This window comes from Oncorhynchus mykiss, chromosome 16 (genome assembly GCF_013265735.2).
Source record: "Oncorhynchus mykiss isolate Arlee chromosome 16, USDA_OmykA_1.1, whole genome shotgun sequence".
Taxonomy (NCBI): Eukaryota; Metazoa; Chordata; class Actinopteri; order Salmoniformes; family Salmonidae; genus Oncorhynchus; species Oncorhynchus mykiss.
This window is the reverse complement of record NC_048580.1, coordinates 26,121,507-26,143,139: the sequence shown is the minus strand read 5'-3', so window position 1 is coordinate 26,143,139 and position 21,633 is coordinate 26,121,507. Positions and strand designations below refer to the sequence as shown.

General features: G+C 41.8%; 1 protein-coding gene across 1 annotated transcript in view; it reads right to left on the bottom strand.

The window, feature by feature from the left end:
* The window catches only part of muc13b (mucin 13b, cell surface associated), a 33,329-nt gene extending 23,182 nt beyond the window's left edge, over positions 1-10,147 (bottom strand). Inside the window, exon 1 of the mRNA XM_036946615.1 lies at positions 9,940-10,147. Within this exon, the coding sequence (XP_036802510.1) occupies positions 9,940-10,003 (64 nt within the window). The 5' untranslated portion in view covers positions 10,004-10,147. The remainder of the gene's footprint in view (positions 1-9,939) is intronic.
* Positions 10,148-21,633: the final 11,486 nt, after the last annotated feature.

Sequence of the window (21,633 nt, the reverse complement as noted above, 5' to 3'; positions counted from 1 at the left end):
TGCTCTGTACTTTGTGTTGTGTGACTAAATAGATTTATCGCTTGGTTACCAGTGTTCACTGGGGGGGGTGAGCAGCCAGGAAAGGGACCGATTTTGACTGTCTCTTCCTCTTTCGTGTCACAGTAAAATTATATAATGATTCACGTCCACCCATAAAACACACAAGACAATTTGGGACATGAATTTGCCCTACAATGAAACTACTTTGTAATGGTTAGGGAAGTAAACTGCATAATATTCCTGGCACTTGCACTTAAATTCTTCTGATAAGTTCCTATACTGCTTTTACCAACTCCTTTTAATGACCAGTGGCGACCCGTCATTCAGTGCAGGTTTGTCTGTTTTGCGTGTTATTTTGGCATTAATACGTGTCACATATCAGTTTGCAAACAATGGAAAAAAACGAAACATATTTGAGTTAATAAAGCCGCATACAAACAGTCTCTTTTGTTTTTGCTTTCTTGAGTAATGCAGGTGTTCCAGCCTAGCTCAGTGCTTTCTGTGGTGGTGGGTCAGCCAGAGGTAAATACGGAGAAATGATAGTTAAAACATATCGGTGCTCATCGGCCATTGGACATAAACACTACACAACAAGTTGGATATCGCAAATTCAACAATGAGTGGTTTGGAAGGTATCAGTGGCTAACTGCAAACACTGCAAAGCAATCACTAGCATGCTATTCATTGGAGTGGATGTGTGGTCCAAGTCTGTGTTTAAAGGTCTCTTTTCCAAGCTTAAAAGGATCAACATTCAACATTGGCCATGCTGTCATGATTTCTGCCGCGTTCAAAACAACTGGAAAATCGGGAACTGGGATATCTCAGACAACTGGGAACTCTAGAAAAAAACAGGCTTGGACTGGGAAAATACATTTTGAACTGTCATCCAACTCGGAATTCCAAGTCGGGAACCTGGGACTCTTTCTAGAGCTGACGTCATGAAGATCACTAACGTCATGATTCCACCGTTTATTTCGCCGGAGTTCCCAGTTGTCTTGAAAGCTCCATAAATCCTGAGAATGACAGACAAGCCTGATGACAAGATTTGCCCACGAAGGCCCACCGCACCACCTTCCTGTTCAAGTCAGCAGACACACAACAACAGGGTGAGTCCAACCATGTCTTGTATGCTGCTGCATTAATGATGTAATATGCCAGGGAGATATGTATACTGTAGCTAAGAAAGTAATACTACGTTTACAATGCATTCGGAAAGTATTCAGACCTTTTTTCCTCAATCTACACACAATACCCCATAATGACAAATATTTTTTTTTTTCTGCAAATGTAAATAAACGTCATCTCACTGTCAACTGTGTTTATTTTCAGCAAACTTAACATGTGTAAATATTTCTATGAACCTAACAAGATTCAACAACTGAGACAATAACTGAACAAGTTCGACAGACATGGAATAATGTGTCCCTGAACAAAGGGGGGGAGGTCAAAATCAAAAGTAACAGTCAGTATCTGGTGTGGCCACCAGCTGCATTAAGTACTGCAGTATATCTCCTCCTCATTGACTACACCAGATTTGCCAGATCTTGCTGTGAGATGTTACCCCACTCTTCCACCAAGGCACCTGCAAATTCCCGGACATTTCTGGGGGGAATGGCCCTGGCCCTCACCCTCCGATCCAACAGGTCCCAGACGTGCTCGAAAGGATTGAGATCCGGGCTCTTCGCTGGCCATGGCAGAACACTGACATTCCTGTCTTGCAGGAAATCACGCACAGAACAAGCAGTATGGCTGGTGGCATTGTCATGCTGGAGGGTCATGTCAGGATGAGCCTGCAGGAAGGGTACCACATGAGGGAGGAGGATGTCTTCCCTGTAACACACAGCATTGAGATTGCCTGCAATGACAACAAGCTCGTTCCGATGATGCTGTGACACACCGCCCTAGACCATGACGGACCCTCCACCTCCAAATCGATCCCGCTCCAGAGTACAGGCCTTGGTATAAATGCTCATTCCTTCGAATCCGACCATCACCCCTAGTGAGACAAAACCACGACTCGTCAGTGAAGAGCACTTTTTGCCAGTCCTGTCTGGTCCAGCGATGGTGGATTTGTGCCCATAAGCGATGTTGTTGCCAGTGATGTCTGGTGAGGACCTGCCTTACAACAGGCCTACAAGCCCTCAGTCCAGTCTATCTTAGCCTATTGCGGAGAGTCTGAGCACTGATGGAGGGATTGTGCGTTCCTGGGCACGCATGCCTAAGGCACGTTCACGCAGATGAGCAGGGACCCTGGGCATCTTTCTTTTGGTGTTTTTCAGAGAGAGTAGAAAGGCCTCTTTAGTGTCCTAAGTTTTTATAACTTTGACCTTAATTGTCTACCGTCTGTAAGCTGTTAGTGTCTTAATGACCGTTCCACAGGTGCATGTTCATTAATTGTTTATGGATCATTGAACAAGCATGGGAAACAGTGTTTAAACTCTTTACAATGAAGATCTGTGAAGTTATTTGGATTTTTACTAATTATCTTTGAAAGACAGGGTCTTGAAAAAGGGGACGTTTCTTTTTTTGCTGAGTTTATATAAAAAACTGAAATATCACATTTATCCCTTGACCCCTTGACTTTTTCCACAATGTGTTACTTTATAGCCTTATTCTAAATGTATTGAATAAAAAATATCCCTCATCAATCTACACAGAAGAACCCATAATGACAAAGCAAAAACAGTTTTTTATGAATAAAACAAAAAGTATTCAAACCCTTTACTCAGTTCTTTGTTGAAGCACCTTTGGCAGCAATTACAGTCTCGGGTATTCTTGGGACTACGCTACAAGCTTGGCGCACATGTATTTGGGGAGTTTCTCCCATTCATCTCTGCAGATCCTCTCAAGTTCTGTTAGGTTGGATGGGGAGATGAGAGATGTTCGATCGGGTTCAAGTCCGGGCTCTGGCTGGGCCACTCAAGGACATTCAGAGACTTGTCCCGAAGCCACTCCTGCGTTGTCTTGGCTGTGTGCTTAGGGTCATTGTCCTGTTGGAAGGTGAACCTCTGCCCCAGTCTGAGGTCCTGAGCACTATGGAGCAGGTTTTCATCAAGGATCTCTGTACTTTGCTCCGTTCAACTTTCCCTTGATCCTGACTAGTTTCCCAGTCCCTGCCGCTGAAAAAGATCCCCACAGTATGATGCTGCCACCATTCAGGCCAAAGACCTCAATATTGGTTTCATCAGACCAGAGAATCTTGTTTCCCATGGTCTGAGAGTCCTTTAGGTGCCTTCTGGCAAACTCCAAGTGGGCTGTTAAGTGTCTTTTACTGAAGAGTGGCTTCCATCTGGCCACTCTACCATAGAGGCCTGATTGGTGGAGTGCTGCAGAGATGGTTGTCCTTCTGGAAGGTTCTCCCATCTCAACAGAGGGACTCTGGAGCTCTGTCAGAGTGACTATCGGGTTCTTGGTCACCTCCCTGACCAAGGCCCTTCTCCCCCAATTGCTCAGTTTGGTTAGGAAAAAGTGTAGGAAGAGTCTTGGTGGTTCCAAACTGCCAGGAAAATGCACACCACACCATAAGAGACGCCAAAACTCGAATCTACTTGTGTGTTCTATATTTTGTCAGTTACCTGTATATGAGACAGTTCATAGCTTGTTTCTGGGAAAACATCTTGGGAAAATTGTGCAAAGTTAGACGTGTCCAATCAAAAATGCATCTTTTGACCAATCCTCATTCCTCTAACATAATCCGTTCAAAGGTTATTGGAGTTTTTACCCTTTTAGGATGGCCAGAATTATGGTGACAAAATCAATGGAGGCCAGAGAAAAAAACTGGTAAAAAATCTGGAAAACTGCATCACAACAGCAAGGCTGGATTCTGTGCAAGAATTTTGGCTACTGGTTACTTGACAGGCTCACTTTCCCGTTGAACTTGTCATCTGTCTTCTCGAATCCGCAGGACATAAAAATTGAGCTAAGATGGATATTGATTTTGAAACATGACCACTAGTATTTTCATATTTTAGTATACACTTTTCATATTCATTGGAAATACCTCTTATTTTTCTACGATTTCTCACAAAAACATGCCTGTCTCTGAAATCAACGGAGCACTGAGCATATACCAAGATTTTGTTTTCAAAGCCTTTTTACATTTAATTCAGCTTGTGTCATGCTAATTTTGAAACACGCGGAAACAACTTTAAATAGAACCACAAAATGTAAAATCGTCAAAGTTGTTACGAGAAACCTTCACAGCTATGCCAGAGCTCAGTTCTTATTTTCAGATGTATTAGGTTATAAAATCTGACTTTTGGGAAATAAGAGTTAATGATACACTACATGGCCAAAAAGACGTGGACACTTGCTCGTTGAACATCTCATTTTAAAATCATGGGCATTAATATGGAGTTGGTCCCCCCTTTGCTGCTATAACTCTACTGGGAAGGCTTTCAACTAGATGTTGGAACATTGCTGCGGGGTACCTGCTTCCCTTCAGCCACAAGAGCATTAGTGAGGTCGGGCACTGATGATGGGGGTTGGGGTATTAGGCCTGGCTCGCAGTCAGCGTTCCAATTCATCCCAAAGGTGTTTGATGGGGTTGAGGTCAGGGCTCTGTGCAGGCCAGTCAGGTTCTTCCACACAGATCGACATATGGACCTCGCTTTGTGCACGGGGGCATTGTCATGCTGAAACAGGAAAAGGCCTTCTCCAAACTGCTGCCACAAAGTTGGAAGCACAGAATCGTCTAGAATGTCATTTTATGCTGTAGCGTTAAGATTTCCCTTTTACTAGAACTAAGGGGCCTAGACAGAAACATGAAAAACAGCCCCAGATCATTATTCCTCCTCCATCAAACTTTACAGTTGGCACTATGCATTCAGGCAGGTAGCGTTCTACTGGCATCCGCCAAACCCAGATTAATCCGTTATCCGTCGGACTGCCAGATGGTGGAGCGTGATTCATCACTTCAGAGAAGGCGTTCCCATTGTGCTGACGTTGCTTCCAGAGGCAGTTCGGAACTCGGTAGTGAGTGCTGCAACCGAGGACGGACGATTTTTACGCGATACACGCTTCAGCACTCGGCGGTCCCATTCTGGGAACGTGTGGCCGTTGAGCCGTTGTTGCCACTAGACGTTTCCACTTAACAATAACATCACTTACAGTTGACCGGGCAGCTCCAGCATGGCAGAAATTTGACGAACTGAGTTGTTGGAAATGTGGCATCCTATGACGGTGCCAAGTTGAAAGGCACAGAGCTCGTCAGTATGGGCCATTCTACTGCCAAAGTTTGTCTATGGAGATTGCATGGCTGTGTGCTCGATTTTATACATCAGTCTGTTTTGGTTTGTTGTCCTGTCACATCACCCAACTTCTGTTGAGCTTCAATTGGCGGACAGGTAGCCTAACATTCTCCTGAAACATGTCTTGATAAACTTGGGAATTCATTTTTCCGTCAATGATAGCAAGCTGTCCAGGCCCTGAGGCGGCAAATCAGCCCCAAACCATGATGCTCCCTCCACCATACTTTACAGTTGGGACGAGGTTGATGTTGAGTGCCTTTTTTTCGTTGTGTTTTGTGTTACTTCCTAACAACTCAACTGTAGTTTCATCTGTCCACAGAATATTTTGCCAGTAGTGCTGTGGAACTTCCAGGTGCACTTTTGCAAACTTCAGACATGCAGCAAAGTTTTTTTGGACAGCAGTGGCTTCTTCCGTGGGGTCCTCCTATGAACACCATTCTTAGTTAGTGTTTTACTTATCGTAGACTCACTAACAGAGATGTTAGCATGTTCCAGATATTTCTGTAAGTCTTTAGCTGACACTCTAGGATTCTTCTTAACCTCATTGAGCAATCTGCACTGTGCTCTTGCAGTCATCTTTGCAGGACGGCCACTCCTAGGGAGAGTAGCAACAGTACTTAACTTTCTCCATTTATAGACAATTTGTCTTACTGTGGACTGATGAACATCAAGGCTTTTACAGATACATTTGTAACCCTTTCCAGCTTTATGCAATTCAACAATTCTTAATCTTAGGTCTTCTGAGATCTATTTTGTTCGAGGTATGGTTCACATCAGGCAATGCTTCTTGTGAATAGCAAACTCAAATTTTGTGAGTGTTTTTTATAGGGCAAAACAGCTGCTCTAACCAACATCTCCAATCTTGTGTCATTGATTGGACTCCAGGTTAGCTGGCTCCTGACTTTTGGAGAAGTCATTAGCCTAGGGGTTCACATACTTTTTCCAACCTACACTGTTTATGTTTAAATTATGCATTACATATAGACAAGAAAAATACAATAATGTGTGTGTTATTAGTGTAAGCACACTGTTTGCCTATTGTTGTGACTTAGATGAAGATCGGATCAAATTTGATTGTTGTGATTTGATGACCAATTTATGCAGAAATCCAGGGGTCCAAAGGGTTCACATACTTTTTCTTGCTACTGTGCATACTTTTGGCCATGTAGTGTACGTTAGAGAAAGAACCCACTGAACGATTCAGAAGATCAATAATCATATGTCTTGGTAAGGAAGCGAAATTTCATCACCTAAGCAAGTTTTCACCCACTCTGGGTAGAGTGGGTGGACATGCTACAATACTATTCCATAGAGTCTGATCCAGATAGGAGGGACGGCCCACCAACACAATGGTTGGGGAAACACACAAACGTTGAGAACTCTGAGCTGAACCACAAAAATCCCGATAAAAAAGTTGAAGTTAGTGATTGTAAGACCCATGAGAAAGTAACTGACTGACCTTTATCACCACCTCTCAGATGGATAGAATATTAACTAAAAGGGAATATTTAGCCAAGTTTGAATCCCTCAATGTGACGTGTTGTTTTTTCTCATATTATATCAAGTATTCATGTTTTGTCATTGAATTCAATGCAAGGAGCTTATTGTACTCAAAATTACATCTAGGTCAGAGGCCTACATTATCCAGAAATTCTATCACTAAAGGCGTAAAATTGACCATCTTGTTGAGACATTTCTTTAACAGCCTTTTTATCAAGTCATGACTTGCAACAGAGAGCACTTAAAATGTTATTAATTGACAGGGACGATAAGACAGTGTGTGTGTGTGTGTGTGTGTATGTGTGTGTGTGTGTGTGTGTGTGTGGACATACCTGAAAACACAATCACACTGATTTCTGAAAGACATCCATTGAAGCCTCACATCTGACCTCCAAGCAACCCACCCCAAACTCTTCTCTCCTACCCACACACATCTTCGTACTTGCACATTCCCACTGAAAGTGTATGAAGAAGACCAACACAGTTGGGTCCCATTTCAACTTTTTGAGTCCCTGTCTCATAATCCAAATGTTTGTCCATGTCAATAATTTTCAATCAGGGCACTAATGGCAACACACATCAGTGTCATTGAGTAGTTGTTATACAACACACATCAGTGTCAATGAGTAGTTGTTATACAACACACATCAGTGTCAATGAGTAGTTGTTAAACAACACACATCAGTGTCAATGAGTAGTTATAAAAGCAATGCATATGAATCAACTCCACTATCTAAGGTCAACTGATCATCAAAACGACGAGGAAAATATACGCCTATCAACATGACAAGAACATAATGTTCGAGAAGCCTAGGTATTTATGAGGTCATGGACTTTGCCTTTTCGTTTCTCTGGAAATAAACCATCACAAAAAAGGCGTGATCATTGATCATGGCGAACAAGTGGGGGTTCCCTGAGTAGGCCTAAATGTCTCAAGTCATATTTGTCTCACCACAACAAGAGCCTTAATTGAGGATAGTCCTCCATAGTTGTCTTAAATTGACTCATTCCAGACTGAATTAGATACTTAAGAGTCTGAATCAAGCAATATGATTCCTCACTGTGCTAAGTCAATGGAGTCGGAATTATGCCAGGACATTGGATTCCCTGAAACACTGGACTCTTCACTTGTGCTGAGTCATTTGAGTCCTCACTGAGCAAAAAAACGAGGGTATTTTCTGTGCTGAGTCATTTGAGTCTCAATCAAGCCAAGCCATTTGATAATCCCAATGAGCGAGAAACTCAGGGGTCTTCACTGTGCAGTGTCATTCAAGTTTTAGCCGAACAAGAAGATGGAGGGCCTAGCCATCGCTCTCCTGGGTTACTGTGGTAACATCTCCCGCTTACTCGGGGAGATTAGGAGCGCATTCCTGAAATAGTCATTATCCCATCAAGCAGTGCAGGTTGCAGTCCTAGACTACAAAAAAAACAGAGATGGGCAATCAGTGGGCCACAGCTGTATCATCCCCTCACAGGACAGAATATCCCGGTTTGCCATTTACGGGTTGGATGAAGATTTCAATGACCAACTCAATGCAATTTCTTGATATGATCAACTGGGGGTTCAAAACTGGCTTTTCTTATAGATGCGAAGAAGAACCAACATACATTTGCATTCCTTATGTTATCCTTCCTCACAATTAAAAACTTTCCAGAGCCACAGTAATTCAAGCAATGACATTAAAAACATTGTTTCAGGTGGCATGCCACCATAGAAAATGAGTAACCACTTCATGTACTGTAGTAAATACTGTAGACCGGGATCAACGTGTGAAGGCAAACAATTTGAAAGGTTCAAATATGACACAACGTTGTTGACGTGGTGATGTGATTGAGCTAGCACCATCTATTAAGCCTGGCATGCTAGCAGATCCCAGATCAGCCAAACTCTGTAAGGACCAGACTCAAATATAGGAACTAAACAGCCTGACTGACATGGAATCTGTGTGGCATCTGCAACAGTTGCAAACACTGAGAATTAGCCCAAATATCTATTCAAAAGCTTAGGGCCACCCAAATGACTCTTCAGGAGCAAAGGCAGACTGGTCCTTTACAAAATGAATACTGCATATGCATAGATTTGATGAAAACGATTTGTTTCCTTCATTGGTAAGGATTAAACCTACAGCAGTAGCAAAACAATTATGAATGTCTTCGTAATAAAAATGTTGCAATCGCCAATACATTTCAGCTTAGCTCACCAGACTCCCAACCCATTTGTATGGCAGTGTACCATCTGAGGGAAATTAAATTACAGTAGAAAATTCCTGGGGGAAATCCTTCAAGTAGCACTCCTTAATCTCCCATACTGGTCCACAAGACAACGCTTGGGTGGGGGGGGGGGATGCTTTTAGACATGTATCAATACAAGCCAATTATGGATGAGAGGTGACTATAGAGATGCTATTTGTGAAAAATAGCTGGTTAATGTTTGCTGTAGCCTACTGCTTGTCTTCAATTGCAGAGATACAGAATGACATATTAACTTTGAACAATATAAACATGCACAGAAGGGTATTAAAAAAAGTCTAAAATGTTGACAAATAAGCAAATGCAGATGTTTCAACAATGACAATTATAGGCCTACTCATTTCTTTGAATTTGTGTGAGTAAATTAGTATTGGAAGTTAGAAGTGACCATTGAACAGCAGATTGAGCGCTCACTCTTCAGAGGCAACTTGCTGCTTTCATTAACTTCAGTCTTACTCCTGATTTATGAGAACGGAAGGATAACTCAGTGCATTAGTCTTATGATTTAATTCCAACTTTTACTGATTTATTTTATTTTTATGTGTTTAAACTCAAGCTCATAACCCCTTTCCGTTTCTTTAAAACTAGAATCCTTAGTTCCGACATCCATTTTTCGACTTATACATTTATGTTTGTGAACTTTGTAAACGTAAACACTGTATAGCCTCAAAACATGGTTAAACTCAAATGTTGATACCATGGATGGTCAGTCCTTTCATCCATAGCTCAGTCTATACATTTGAGAGTTCTCCATGCCCATTCCTTTGTGTTTTTTTTTTAGCAAAACAGAGGCAGGGAATCGCTTTGTTATTGTTTCGATTAAGGATTCTAGCGTTAAGACTAACAAAACTGGTTTGAAATGCGTTGTTCGACAAGACATTCGATAGACTATATAATGACAACCTGTTGTCCAAAATGGGAGAGAGACCGTTAAACTTACTTGTTATCTGTCCGAAAACGGCCACTGCAAGGCACAAGACGAGAATACGTCTAACGACGAACATCTTGCTCAGCTCATGAAATCAAATTAATATAAAAGGAAAAACTTTCTTCAGGTCAAAAAACGGAGACAGGCGATCAATACGACGTGTTCTAGGTGCGTCGCCAGGTAGTCTTCCTTCTTGTGTGAATACTAATGGCTCAGGTGTCTTTGACCACTCATCGCGAGGGCGGCACTTATTTTATTTTACGAGTATGTTAATGCACTATGATCACTTAATAACCTCGTCATTCTTAGTACATATTTTTTTATTTTTTTTAATAGAAGGACACAATCAATCCGCTCGCCTACTTTCGTGTTTAGGGTAATTGTCATCCTAGGAATAAATTCCGCGCCGCCAAAAACAGCTGATCTCTTACTTAATAAAAATATAAATGTATTTATAAGGCTCTGGGGTTTGCCATGAAAAGTAGTGGGAAAGACTAAATGGCGTATTATGGACATATAATCAAAGTGAGTCAATCTATTTCGCAATATGACTAGAGTCGAAAATAGGCTAAATGCAGTAGGCTGGCCAGATATAAGTAATTTATGTTTGACCCCATTCTAATGTAATATCATCAAAATTATATATATCATAATGATTATGGCTAAAGACCAGACATTTTGAGTAAGTTTAACATTTCTAACATAACTATAAGCTTAATAAGAGGCTCATGCATAACAAGTTATAAAGCATTTAAAGCTGGCTATACCTGTAGGCTTTAGACAAAGTTTGACCAACATTTAAAACTAAAATGTACAACCGGACACTATTACCCTCCACTCCTTCTTTCTTCTCTGATAGTATTGACTCAAACATACATCTTGACCTAAAAAAAAAAAGTAACATTCCAGAAGATAAATGATACATTAACAGATTCTGAGATCAATAATATTATGCTATCTTTTCCAAATGGTGTCCACAAACTGATCAAGCACCTATGGAGTGATAATGTCATTTAGGCTTCTTGATCAGAAATGAAAAGTGCTTTGTACAATTGATGTTGCACTTGCTCAAATGTTTTTTACCATATAACAAATAGCATATCCATTGTCGGGATGTATGCCGGCTGTGTCGTTGCATGTTTTTGTCTGGTGCAATAAGAATAGAGCCGAAATAAATGTAAAGGTTGTGTTGAACATGCAACAATTTCAAAGATTTGACTGAGGTACAGTTCATATAAGGAAAACAGTCGATTGAAATAAATTCATTAGGCCCTAATCTATGGATTTCACATGACTGGGAATGCAAAACGTAGGTCGTGGCATGGATCAGAAAACCAGTCAGTATCTGGTGTGACCACAATTTGACAAATGCAGCAGGACATCTCCTTCGCATAGAGTTGATCAGGCTGTTGATTGTGGCCTGTGGAATGTTAACCCACTCCTCTTCAATGGCTGTGCGAAGTTACTGGATATTGGCTGGAACTGGAACACTGTCATACACGTGGATCCAGAGCATCCCAAACATGCTCAATGGGTGACATGTCTGGTGAGTATGCAGGCCAGAAGAAGAACTGGGACATTTTCAGATTCCAGGAATTGTGAACAGATCCTTGCAACGTGGGGCTCTGCATTATCATGCTGAAAGATGAGGTGATGGCGGCGGATGAATGGCACGACAATGGGCATCAGGATCTCGTCACAATATCTCTGTCCATTCAAATTTACCATTGATGAAATGCAATTGTGTTCGTTGAACGTAGCTTATACCTGCCCATACCATAACCCCACCGACACCATGGGGCACTCTGTTCACCACATTGACATCAGCAAACCGCTCGCCCACACGACGCAATACACATTGTCTGCCATCTGCCCGGTACAGTTGAAACCAGGATTCATTGGTGAAGAGCGCACTTCTCCAGCGTGTCAGTGGCCATCGAAGGTGAGAATTTGCCCACTGAAGTCGGTTACGACGCCGAACTGCAGTCAGATCAAGACCCTAGTGAGGACGAGGAACACGCAGATGAGCTTCCCTGAGACGGTTTCTGACAGTTTGTGCAGAAATTCTTCGGGTGTGCAAACCCACAGTTTCATCAGCCGTCTGGGTGGCTGGTCTCGGATGTGGAGGTCCTGGGCTGGCGTGGTTACACATGGTCTGCAGTTGTGAGGCCGGTTGAATTTACTGCCAAATTCTAAAAAATTCTTATTTACAATGATGGCCTACCCCGGCCCAACCTGGACGAAGCTGGGCCAATTATGCACCGCCCTATGGGACTCCCAATCACAACCGGATGTGATACAGCCTGGATACGAACCAGGGACTGTAGTGACGCCTCTTGCACTGAGATGCAGTGCCTTAGACCGCTGCACCACTCGGGAGCTGTTCTGGAGGCAAAGTGGGGTCAGACATGGTTTATTAGAAGGTTGTACTAAATAAACTGTCCAGTGATATTTCCATACTATGAGGTTGGAATAATACTGTGAAGGTTGGAATAATACTGTGAAAATGATGCCAATGCCCTTTTAGTGTAAGACAAACTATTGCTTGAGAAACTGCTCTTTGCCAAGAAGCTATTTTTGTTTATTTGTGACCATTTTAATTGAAAACAAATCACAATAAGGTAACTTAATTGTTACCCAGAAATGATTTGATATTGAGATAAAAATGGCTGCATTGGACCTTTAATAGAGTTCTTAGAAAATGTGGTCTCATCAAAAACTGAGGGAGATTTTACCGTCATTCTGTTACCAAACTTTGCATATGCACGGTTCCTCAAGTAAGTGTGTCTTTGTAAAATAGTCAATCACTCAAGCCAAGCCATTTGATAATCCCAATGAGCGAGAAACTCAGGGGTCTTCACTGTGCAGTGTCATTCAAGTTTTAGCCGAACAAGAAGATGGAGGGCCTAGCCATCGCTCTCCTGGGTTACTGTGGTAACATCTCCCGCTTACTCGGGGAGATTAGGAGCGCATTCCTGAAATAGTCATTATCCCATCAAGCAGTGCAGGTTGCAGTCCTAGACTACAAAAAAAACAGAGATGGGCAATCAGTGGGCCACAGCTGTATCATCCCCTCACAGGACAGAACATCCCGGTTTGCCATTAGTCCGTGGCAATTGTTAAAAGTAGACATCCTGCATATTGGTGTATGGTTTGTTGAACTTTGCAGGCAAGGATTTCTGCTTGGCATACATTTTAAAGTGAAAAGGTAAAGTCTCAGCGGCACTCGTTTACCGTGGAATTTCCCTTCACTCGATGTTGACATTTTCTACATAATATTCAGTAGTGTGCAGCTATCGTAGGAGGGAATTTCCATATAAAATCTGAGTGTTCTGATCATTCCAAATTACAAAAAAAGTAAACAAACATATCAACTTCATATGGGATGATTTATGATAGGGAACAGCCGGGAATAGAAATGTGGCAATCCTGTTTCCTGCTTCACCAGCCTTGTAACATGAAACGTTTCTCCATCACATGCACAAAAATTAGTTTGTCAATTTAGTCAATCGAATTGCACCAATTCATTTAGTTTGACCCCAATTCAGTGGATCTGACCCTAATTATCATATGCCTGATCAATGTTTGACGATTACATGTCATTTCTATCAATACATGGTTTGGGTTCATTCAAGTTCAGTTCTATTAATACATTTTTTATTCATGTGGGGCTAAATGGAATGCATCTAATTTCTAGAAACTATTGATGTAATCACCCTGATATAAGATTGGCCTCCTTGTTAATGACCAATGAAGATTTCAGACCATCCACATTGTCAAGGCTCTGTGGTGAACCCCTACAAATTATAGGGCTATACTTGTCTAGCGAAGGGGCGCTGTACCAATGATTTACAGTACATTCAGAAAGTATTCAGACCCCTTGACTTTTTCCACATTTAGTTACATTACAGCCTTATTTTAAAATAGATTAAAGTATTTATCCTCATCAATCTACACACAATACCCCATAATGACAAAGCAATAACGTGTTATTGCACAATTTTAAAAAAATCTATTAAAAAATAAATCTGAAATATCACATTTACATAAGTATTCAGACCCTTTATTCAGTACCTTGTTGAAGCACCTTTGGCAGCGATTACAGCCCCGCCCGGGCTCTGGCTGGGCCACTCAAGGTCATTCAGAGACCTGTCCCAAAGCCACTCCCATGTTGTTTTGGCTATGTGCTTAAGGTCATTTGCCTGTTGGAAGGGGAACCTTTGCCCCAGTCTAAGGTCCTGAGTCCTCTGGAAAAGGTTTTCATCTCTGTATTTTGCAACGTTCATCTTTGCCTCCTGACTAGTCTTCCAGTACCCTTCCACTGAAAAACATCCCCACTCCTGAGTGATGGTGCCAGGTTTCTCCAGATGTGACGCTTGGCATTCAGGCCAAAGAGTTCCATCTTGGTTTCATCAGACCAGAGAATCTTGTTTCTCATGGTCAGAGTTCTTTAGGTGCCTTCTGGCAAACTCCAAGCGGGATGTTTGTTTTTTATTTGGGTATATATTTTTTTAATTCCTGACATTTAATCCTAGTAGAAATCCCTGTCTTAGGTCAGTTAGGATCATCACTTTATTTTAAGAATGTGAAATGTCAGAATAAAATGAGAGAGAATGATTTATTTCAGCTATTATTTCTTTCATCACATTCCCAGTGGGTCAGAGGTTTACATACACCCGATTAGTATTTGGTAGCATTGCCTTTAAATTGTTTAACTTGGGTCAAATGTTTCAGGTAGCCTTCCACAAGCTTCCCACAATAAGTTGGGTGAATTTTGTCTCATTCCTCCTGACAGAGCTGGTGTAACTGAGTCAGGTTTGTAGGCCTCCTTGCTTGCACACTTTCAGTTTTACCCACAATTTTTCTACGGGATTAAGGTCAGGGCATTGTGATGGCCACTCCAATACCTTGACTTTGTTGTCCTTAAGCCATTTTGCCACAACTTTGGAAGTATGCTTGGGGTCATTGTTCATTTGGAAGATCCATTTGCGACCAAGCTTCAACTTCCTGTTACGTCCGTTGTTAGAAGGAGACCAAGGTGCAGCGTGGTAGGCGTACATTATACTTTTATTTTAAATGACACCAAAAAACACCAAAAAGCAATACGAATGTAAAGCTATATGCAGTGCAGAAAGCAACTGTACACAAACAAGATCCCACAACTGAAGATGGGAAAAAGGGCTCCCTAAGTATGATCCCCAATCAGAGACAACGATAGACAGCAAGCTGCCTCTGATTGGCCAACAAAGAAATAGACAAACTAGAATGCCCTCCCAAATCACACCCTGACCTAACCAAATAGAGAAATAAAAATGCTCTCTAAGGTCAGGGCGTGACACTTCCTGCTTGATGTCTTGAGATGTTGCTTCAATATAACGACATAATTTTCCTTCCTCCTTCCCATCCATTTTGTGAAGTGCACCAGTCCCTCCTGCAGCAAAGCACACCCACAACATGATGCTGCCACCCCCATGCTTCACAGTTGGGATGGTGTTCTTTGTCTTGCAAGCATCCCCCTTTTTCCTCCAAACATAACGATGGTCATTACGGTCAAACAGTTCTATTTTTGTTTCATCATAAAGGGGTATTGTGTGTAGAAAACATTTATTTCATCCATTTCAGAATAAGGCTGTAACGTAACAAAATTAGTTAAAAGTCAAGGGGTCTGAATCATTTCTGAAAGCACTGTGTGTGTATATATACACATACATACATACACACATCAAACTCATTCCACGGAGGGCAGAGTGTCTGCATATTTTTACTCCTCCCTTGTACTTGATCAATTAATTAAAATCACTAATTAGTAAAGAACTCCCATCACCAGGTTGTCTAAGTCTTAATTGAAAGGAAAAAACAAAAACCTGCAAACACTTGGCCCTCCATGGAATGAGTTTGACACCCCTGGTGCACTGCTTTGAAGCCACCGCGCCGCCATCTTGGCACTCCAACATCTTTGTTTAAAAAAAATGTAGTAGCTAAAGAAATGCATTTACTAATGTCTATATTTGTTTTTGACACAATTATTCTATTACAGACACCTTCATGCATACTTTTAAATGATATTACAGTACCAGTCGAAAGTTTGGACACACCTACTCATTCCAGGGTTTTTCTTTATTTTTATGATTTTCTATATTGTAGAATAATATTGAAGACAACAAAACTATGAAATAACACAAAAAAGTGTTACAAATCAAAATATATTGTATGTTGAGATTCTTTAAAGTAGCCACCCTTTGCCTTGATGACAGCTTTGCACACTCCTGGCATTCTCTCAACCAGCTTCATGAGGTAGTCACCTGGAATGCATTTCAATTAACAGATGTACTTTGTTAAGAAGGAAATCAATTTCACAAATTAAAACCTCTACGGGATCGGTGTCCCCCTGACGGGACAGTTGAGCTAGCGTGAGCTAATGTGATTAGCATGAGGTTGTAAGTAGCAAGAAAAATTATTGTTAATCTAACTGCACTGTAGCTATTACAGTGAAAACATACCATGCTATTGTTTGAGGAGAGTGCACAGGAATGTAATTGAAAATGTATATATTGACCAATTAGGCAAATTTGGGCAGACTTGATACAACATTTTAAACAGAAGTTCCTTGGATCAGTCTAAAACGTTGTACATACACTGCTGCCATCTAGTGGCCAAAATCAAATTGCACATAACCTGGAATAATACATTGTGACATTTCTCTTGCATTTCAAAGATAGGAAAAAAAAATTGCATGGTTTTTTCGGATGATCTTTTACCAGATCTAATGTGTTATATTGTCCTACATTAATTTCACAAACTTCAAAGTGTTTCCTTTCAAATGGTATCAAGAATATGCTTGGTTCAGGTCCTGAGCTACAGGCAGTTAGATTTGGGAATGTCTTTTTAGGCAAAAATAGAAAAAAAGGGTCCGAACCTTAAAGCGTTTGAGCCAATCAGTTGTGTACAGAAGATAGCCCTATTTGGTAAAATACCAAGTCCATATTATGTCATGAACAGCTCAAATAAACAAAGAGAAATGACAGTCCATTACTTTAAGACATGAAGGTCAGCAAAACCATCAAGCGCTATGATGAAACTGGCCCTCATGAGGACCGCCAAAGGAAAGGAAAACCCAGAGTTACCTCTGCTGCAGAGGATAAGTTCATTAGAGTTACCAGACTTAGAAATTGCAGCCCAAATAAATGCTTCACAGAGTTCAAGTAACAGACACATCTCAAAATCAACTGTTCAGAGGAGACGGCGTGAATCAGGTCTTCATTGTCGAAATGCTGCAAAGAAACCACTACTAAAGGACACCAATAATAAGAAGAGACTTGCTTGGGCCAAGAAACACAAGCAATGGACATTAGACCGATGGAAATCTGTCCTTTGGTCCAACTGCCATGTCCTTGTGAGACGCAGAGTAGGTGAATGGAAGATCTCTGCATGTGAAGCATGGAGGAGTAGGTGTGATTGTGTGGCGGTGCTTTGCTGGTGACACTGTCTGATTTATTTAGAATTCAAGGCACACTTAACCAGCATGGCTACCAAAGCATTCTGTAGCGATACGCCATCCCATCTGGTTTGCTCTTAGTGGGAATATAATTAGTTTTTCAGCAGGACAATGACCCAAAACACACCTCCAGGATGTGTAAGAGCTATTTGACCAAGAAGGAGAGTGATTGTGCGCTGCATCAGATGACCTGGCCTCCACATTCACCTACCTCAACCCATTTGAGATGGTTTAGGATTAGTTGGACTGCAGAGTGAAGGAAAAGCAGCCAACATGTGCTCAGGATATGTGTGAACTCCTTCAAGACTGTTGGATAAATATTCCAGGTGAAGCTGGTTGAGAGATTGCCAAGAGTGTGCAAAGCTGTCATCAAGGCAAAGGGTGACTATTTGAAGAATCTAAAATATATTTTGATTTATTTAACACTTTTTTGGTTACTACATATCTGTTATTTCATAGTTTTGATGTCTTCACTATTATTCTACAATGTAGAAAATAGTTTAAAAAAAGAAAAACTCTTGAATGAGCAGGTGTGTGCAAACTTGACTGGTACTGTATGTGAGCTGAACATAAAAATTAAAAATATATAAAAACATTTTCCTTAAAGTATAATTTTAAGAAAGTACTAATGTTACTCTCACAACTACAACAAAATAAATACTTAAATACATGTAATTTTGTCTTTACATTTAAATGAAATACTGTAGAATTCCATTCATTCCTATGGAGGACTGCTTTTCTGAGGAGTGCCAATATGGCCTACCAGTGCCTTCAAAGCATTTCCATGGCCCAAAAAATAATATCAGCAATCCAGGGTTTATATACATCATTGCACTGTACCCACTATAAGACAAGGCCGATTGATTGTCATAAAACTTTGACATTGGCCTCACAAGGGTCTACAGATAAGAGCAGAGACCATAGTGAGAAATGTAAACACTAGAAGAGACTTATAGATTAACAGGCAGGCATGGCAAGGGTGCATTCATCGTCACGGCTCGGAAATTGCCACTGTCGCATTCCCATGGGAAAGTCCACAGTTTCTCACGTCACTTGCGGGCAAGCCCATCTCAACCACACCCAACTCGATCATTGCAGATGGTGGCAACATACTTTAACGATGATTAGGACCACAATTTGAACACATTGGACCAAGAGTTCACTTGGCCCAGCCCTACAGTAGTTGGACAAAACTTCAGCCAACAGCTTTGACGGGGTGAGAGATAGTTAGCTTGGCTTTGACGGCAGTGTAATTACACACTGTATTTTGATGACAGAATAAAAGTGTTGATAATATGAATATAATGGTAAGATACTCAAATATAAAGACTCAATGACCTAACTGGTGGTTTAAATCTAAACTGGGAGAGAGGAGACTAATAGAAAATAAAACTGTATATTTCCACATAACGCTCCAAAAGAGCCAGCATGAGGTGAATCAGAAAACATGCTTGAAATACATTTGACGATTAATTGTTCTTAGGGCAGGATGTGGATGAAAACTACACTCCAAATATCAAATGGGTTAAGGGGATGTTGAATACTTTCTTTTAAAAAAGTATTCAAGCCCTAGCCTTTTGGGGGCCCTAAGCAAAAATGTTGTTGGGGTCAGGGCCCTTGGGCACATGTCCAGTGGGTAATTAGACCATGATTAGCCTACAACAAGTTTAGATATCTAAAAAATAACTGATAACAGAAAACTGCTTTATTGGTCGAGTATACAGATTTGCAGATGTAGCAGGTGCAGCAAAACACTTGTGTTTCTAGCTCCAACAGTGCAGTAATACCTAACATAATTCTTCGGGCACGGAAACAGTCGTCAATTCATATCAAGGGACCTAATGTGTGCCAGGAAATCATTCCCCAAACCATTACGCCACTAGCCTGTACCACTGACACCAGACAGGATGGGGCCATGGACTCATGCTGCATACGCCAAATTCCGGACTGCCAACAGCATGACACAACAGGAACCGGATTCGTCAGACCAGGCAATGTTTTTCTCACTCGTCAATCGTCCAGTGATCGTGTGCCAACTGGAGCTGCATCTTGTTGTTTTTAGATGATAGGAGTGGAACCCGGTGTGGTAGCCTGCTGCAACAGCCCATCCGTGATAAGGACCGACGAGTTATGCGTTCCACGATGCCGTTCTGCACACCACTGTTTTTACTGCACTGTTATTTGTTTGAGGCTCGCCTGTTAGCTTGCACGATTCTTGACATTCTCCTTCGACCTCTCATCAACGAGCAGTTTTGGCCCACAGGATTGCCACTGACTGGAAGTTTTTTGTTTGTTTGCCGCCCCATTCTCGGTACACCCTAGACACTGTCGTGTGTGAAAAGCCCAGGAGGCCAGTCGTTTCTGCGATACTGGAACCGGCGCGCCTGGCACTGACGATCATACCACGCTCAAGGTCAATGGAACAGGAACTGAATGCCTCGATGCCGGGTCTGCCTGCGTTACATAGAAAACCACTGCTATGTGACTCTCAGTCTGTAGAAGCGTACCATTTTCGTGAATGGAGTGGTGTACCTAATATAATGGCGTACACACGGAGTAAACCAAACATTAGAAACACCTTCCTAATATCGAGTTGCGCTGCGCACCCCCCCACCCTTTTGCCCTCAGAACATCCTCAATTAGTCGGGGCATGGACTCTACAAGGTGTCGAAAGAGTTCCACAGGGATGCTGGTCCGCGTTGACTCCAATGCTTCCCACAGTTGTGTCAAATAGGCAGGATGTCCTTGGGTGGTGGAACATTCTTGATGCACGCGGGAAACCGTTGAGCGTTAAAAGAAACAGCGGCGTTGCAGTTGTTGACACTCAAACCGGAGCGCCTCGCACCTACTACCACACCCCGTTCACAGGTACTAAAATATGTTGTCTTGCCCATTCACCCTCTTAAATGGCACACACACACACAACTCATGTTGTGATTGTCACGAGGCTTTAAAAACCCTTTATCTACACTAAATGAAGTGGATTTAACAAGTGACATCAATATGGGATCATTGCTTTCACCTGGGTCAGCCTCATGGAAAAAGTTCTTCATGTTTTGTACACTCAATGTATAGACAGTATGGACAGTATATGAATAGAAAAGGTGTGTACAGCAGTAGATGCGTAGGATGAGCAATGACTAGAATAATTACTGTATATACATATGAAGAGGGTAAAACAGTATGTAAACATTATTACATTGACCAGTGTTCAATGACTATGTACATAGGGCAGCAGAAGATGAAGGATAGAGTAACGGGTGGTAGCCGGCTAGTAGCAGTGACGAAGGTTCAGGGCAGGCTACTGGGCCGGCTAGTGATGACTGTTTAACAGTCTGATGGCCTGGAGATAAACAGCTTCTATCAGTCTCTCGGGCCCAGTTCTGATGCACCTGTACTGTCTGTCTTCAAAACAATTTTATTTGTCACGTGCGCCGAATAAAATAGGTGTCTACCTTACAGTGGTAAGCTTACTTACAATGCCTTTAACCAACAATGCTTTAAGAAAAATAAGTGTTAGTTGAAACAGAAAATAAAAGCAACAAATAATTAAACAGCAGCAGTAAAATAACAATAGTGCAGCTATATACCGGGGGTAACGGTACAGAGTCCAATGTGCGGGTGCACCGGTTAGTTGAGGTAATTGAGGTAAGATGTACATGTAGGTGGAGAAAGTGATAATAATAAACAGAGTAGCAGCAGCATAAAAGAGGGGCCTGGGTAGAGCCCTTTGATACGTTGTTAAGGAGTCTTATGGCTTGGGGGTAAAAGCTGTTAAGAAGTCATTTGGACCAAGACTTGGCACTCCGGTACCTCTTGCCATGCGGTAGCAGAGGGAACAGTCTATGACTTGGGTGGCTGGAGTCTTCAAACAATTTTTAGGGCCTTCCTCTGACACAGCCTGGTGTAGAGGTCCTGGAAGGCAGGAAGTTTGGCCCCAGTGATGTACTGGGCCGTACGCATTACCCTCTGTAGTGCCTTGCGGTCGGAGGCCGAGTAGTTGCCATACCAGACAGTGATGGTGCAGCTGTAGAACCTTTTGAGGAACTGAGGACCGATGAAAATGGGGGCGTGCTCAGTCCTCCTTTTCCTGTAGTCCACAATTATCTAATTTGTCTTGATCACGTTGAGGGAGAAGTTGTTGTTCTGGCACCACACGACCAGGTTTCTGACCTCCTCCCTGTAGGCTGTCTCATCATGGTCGGTGATCA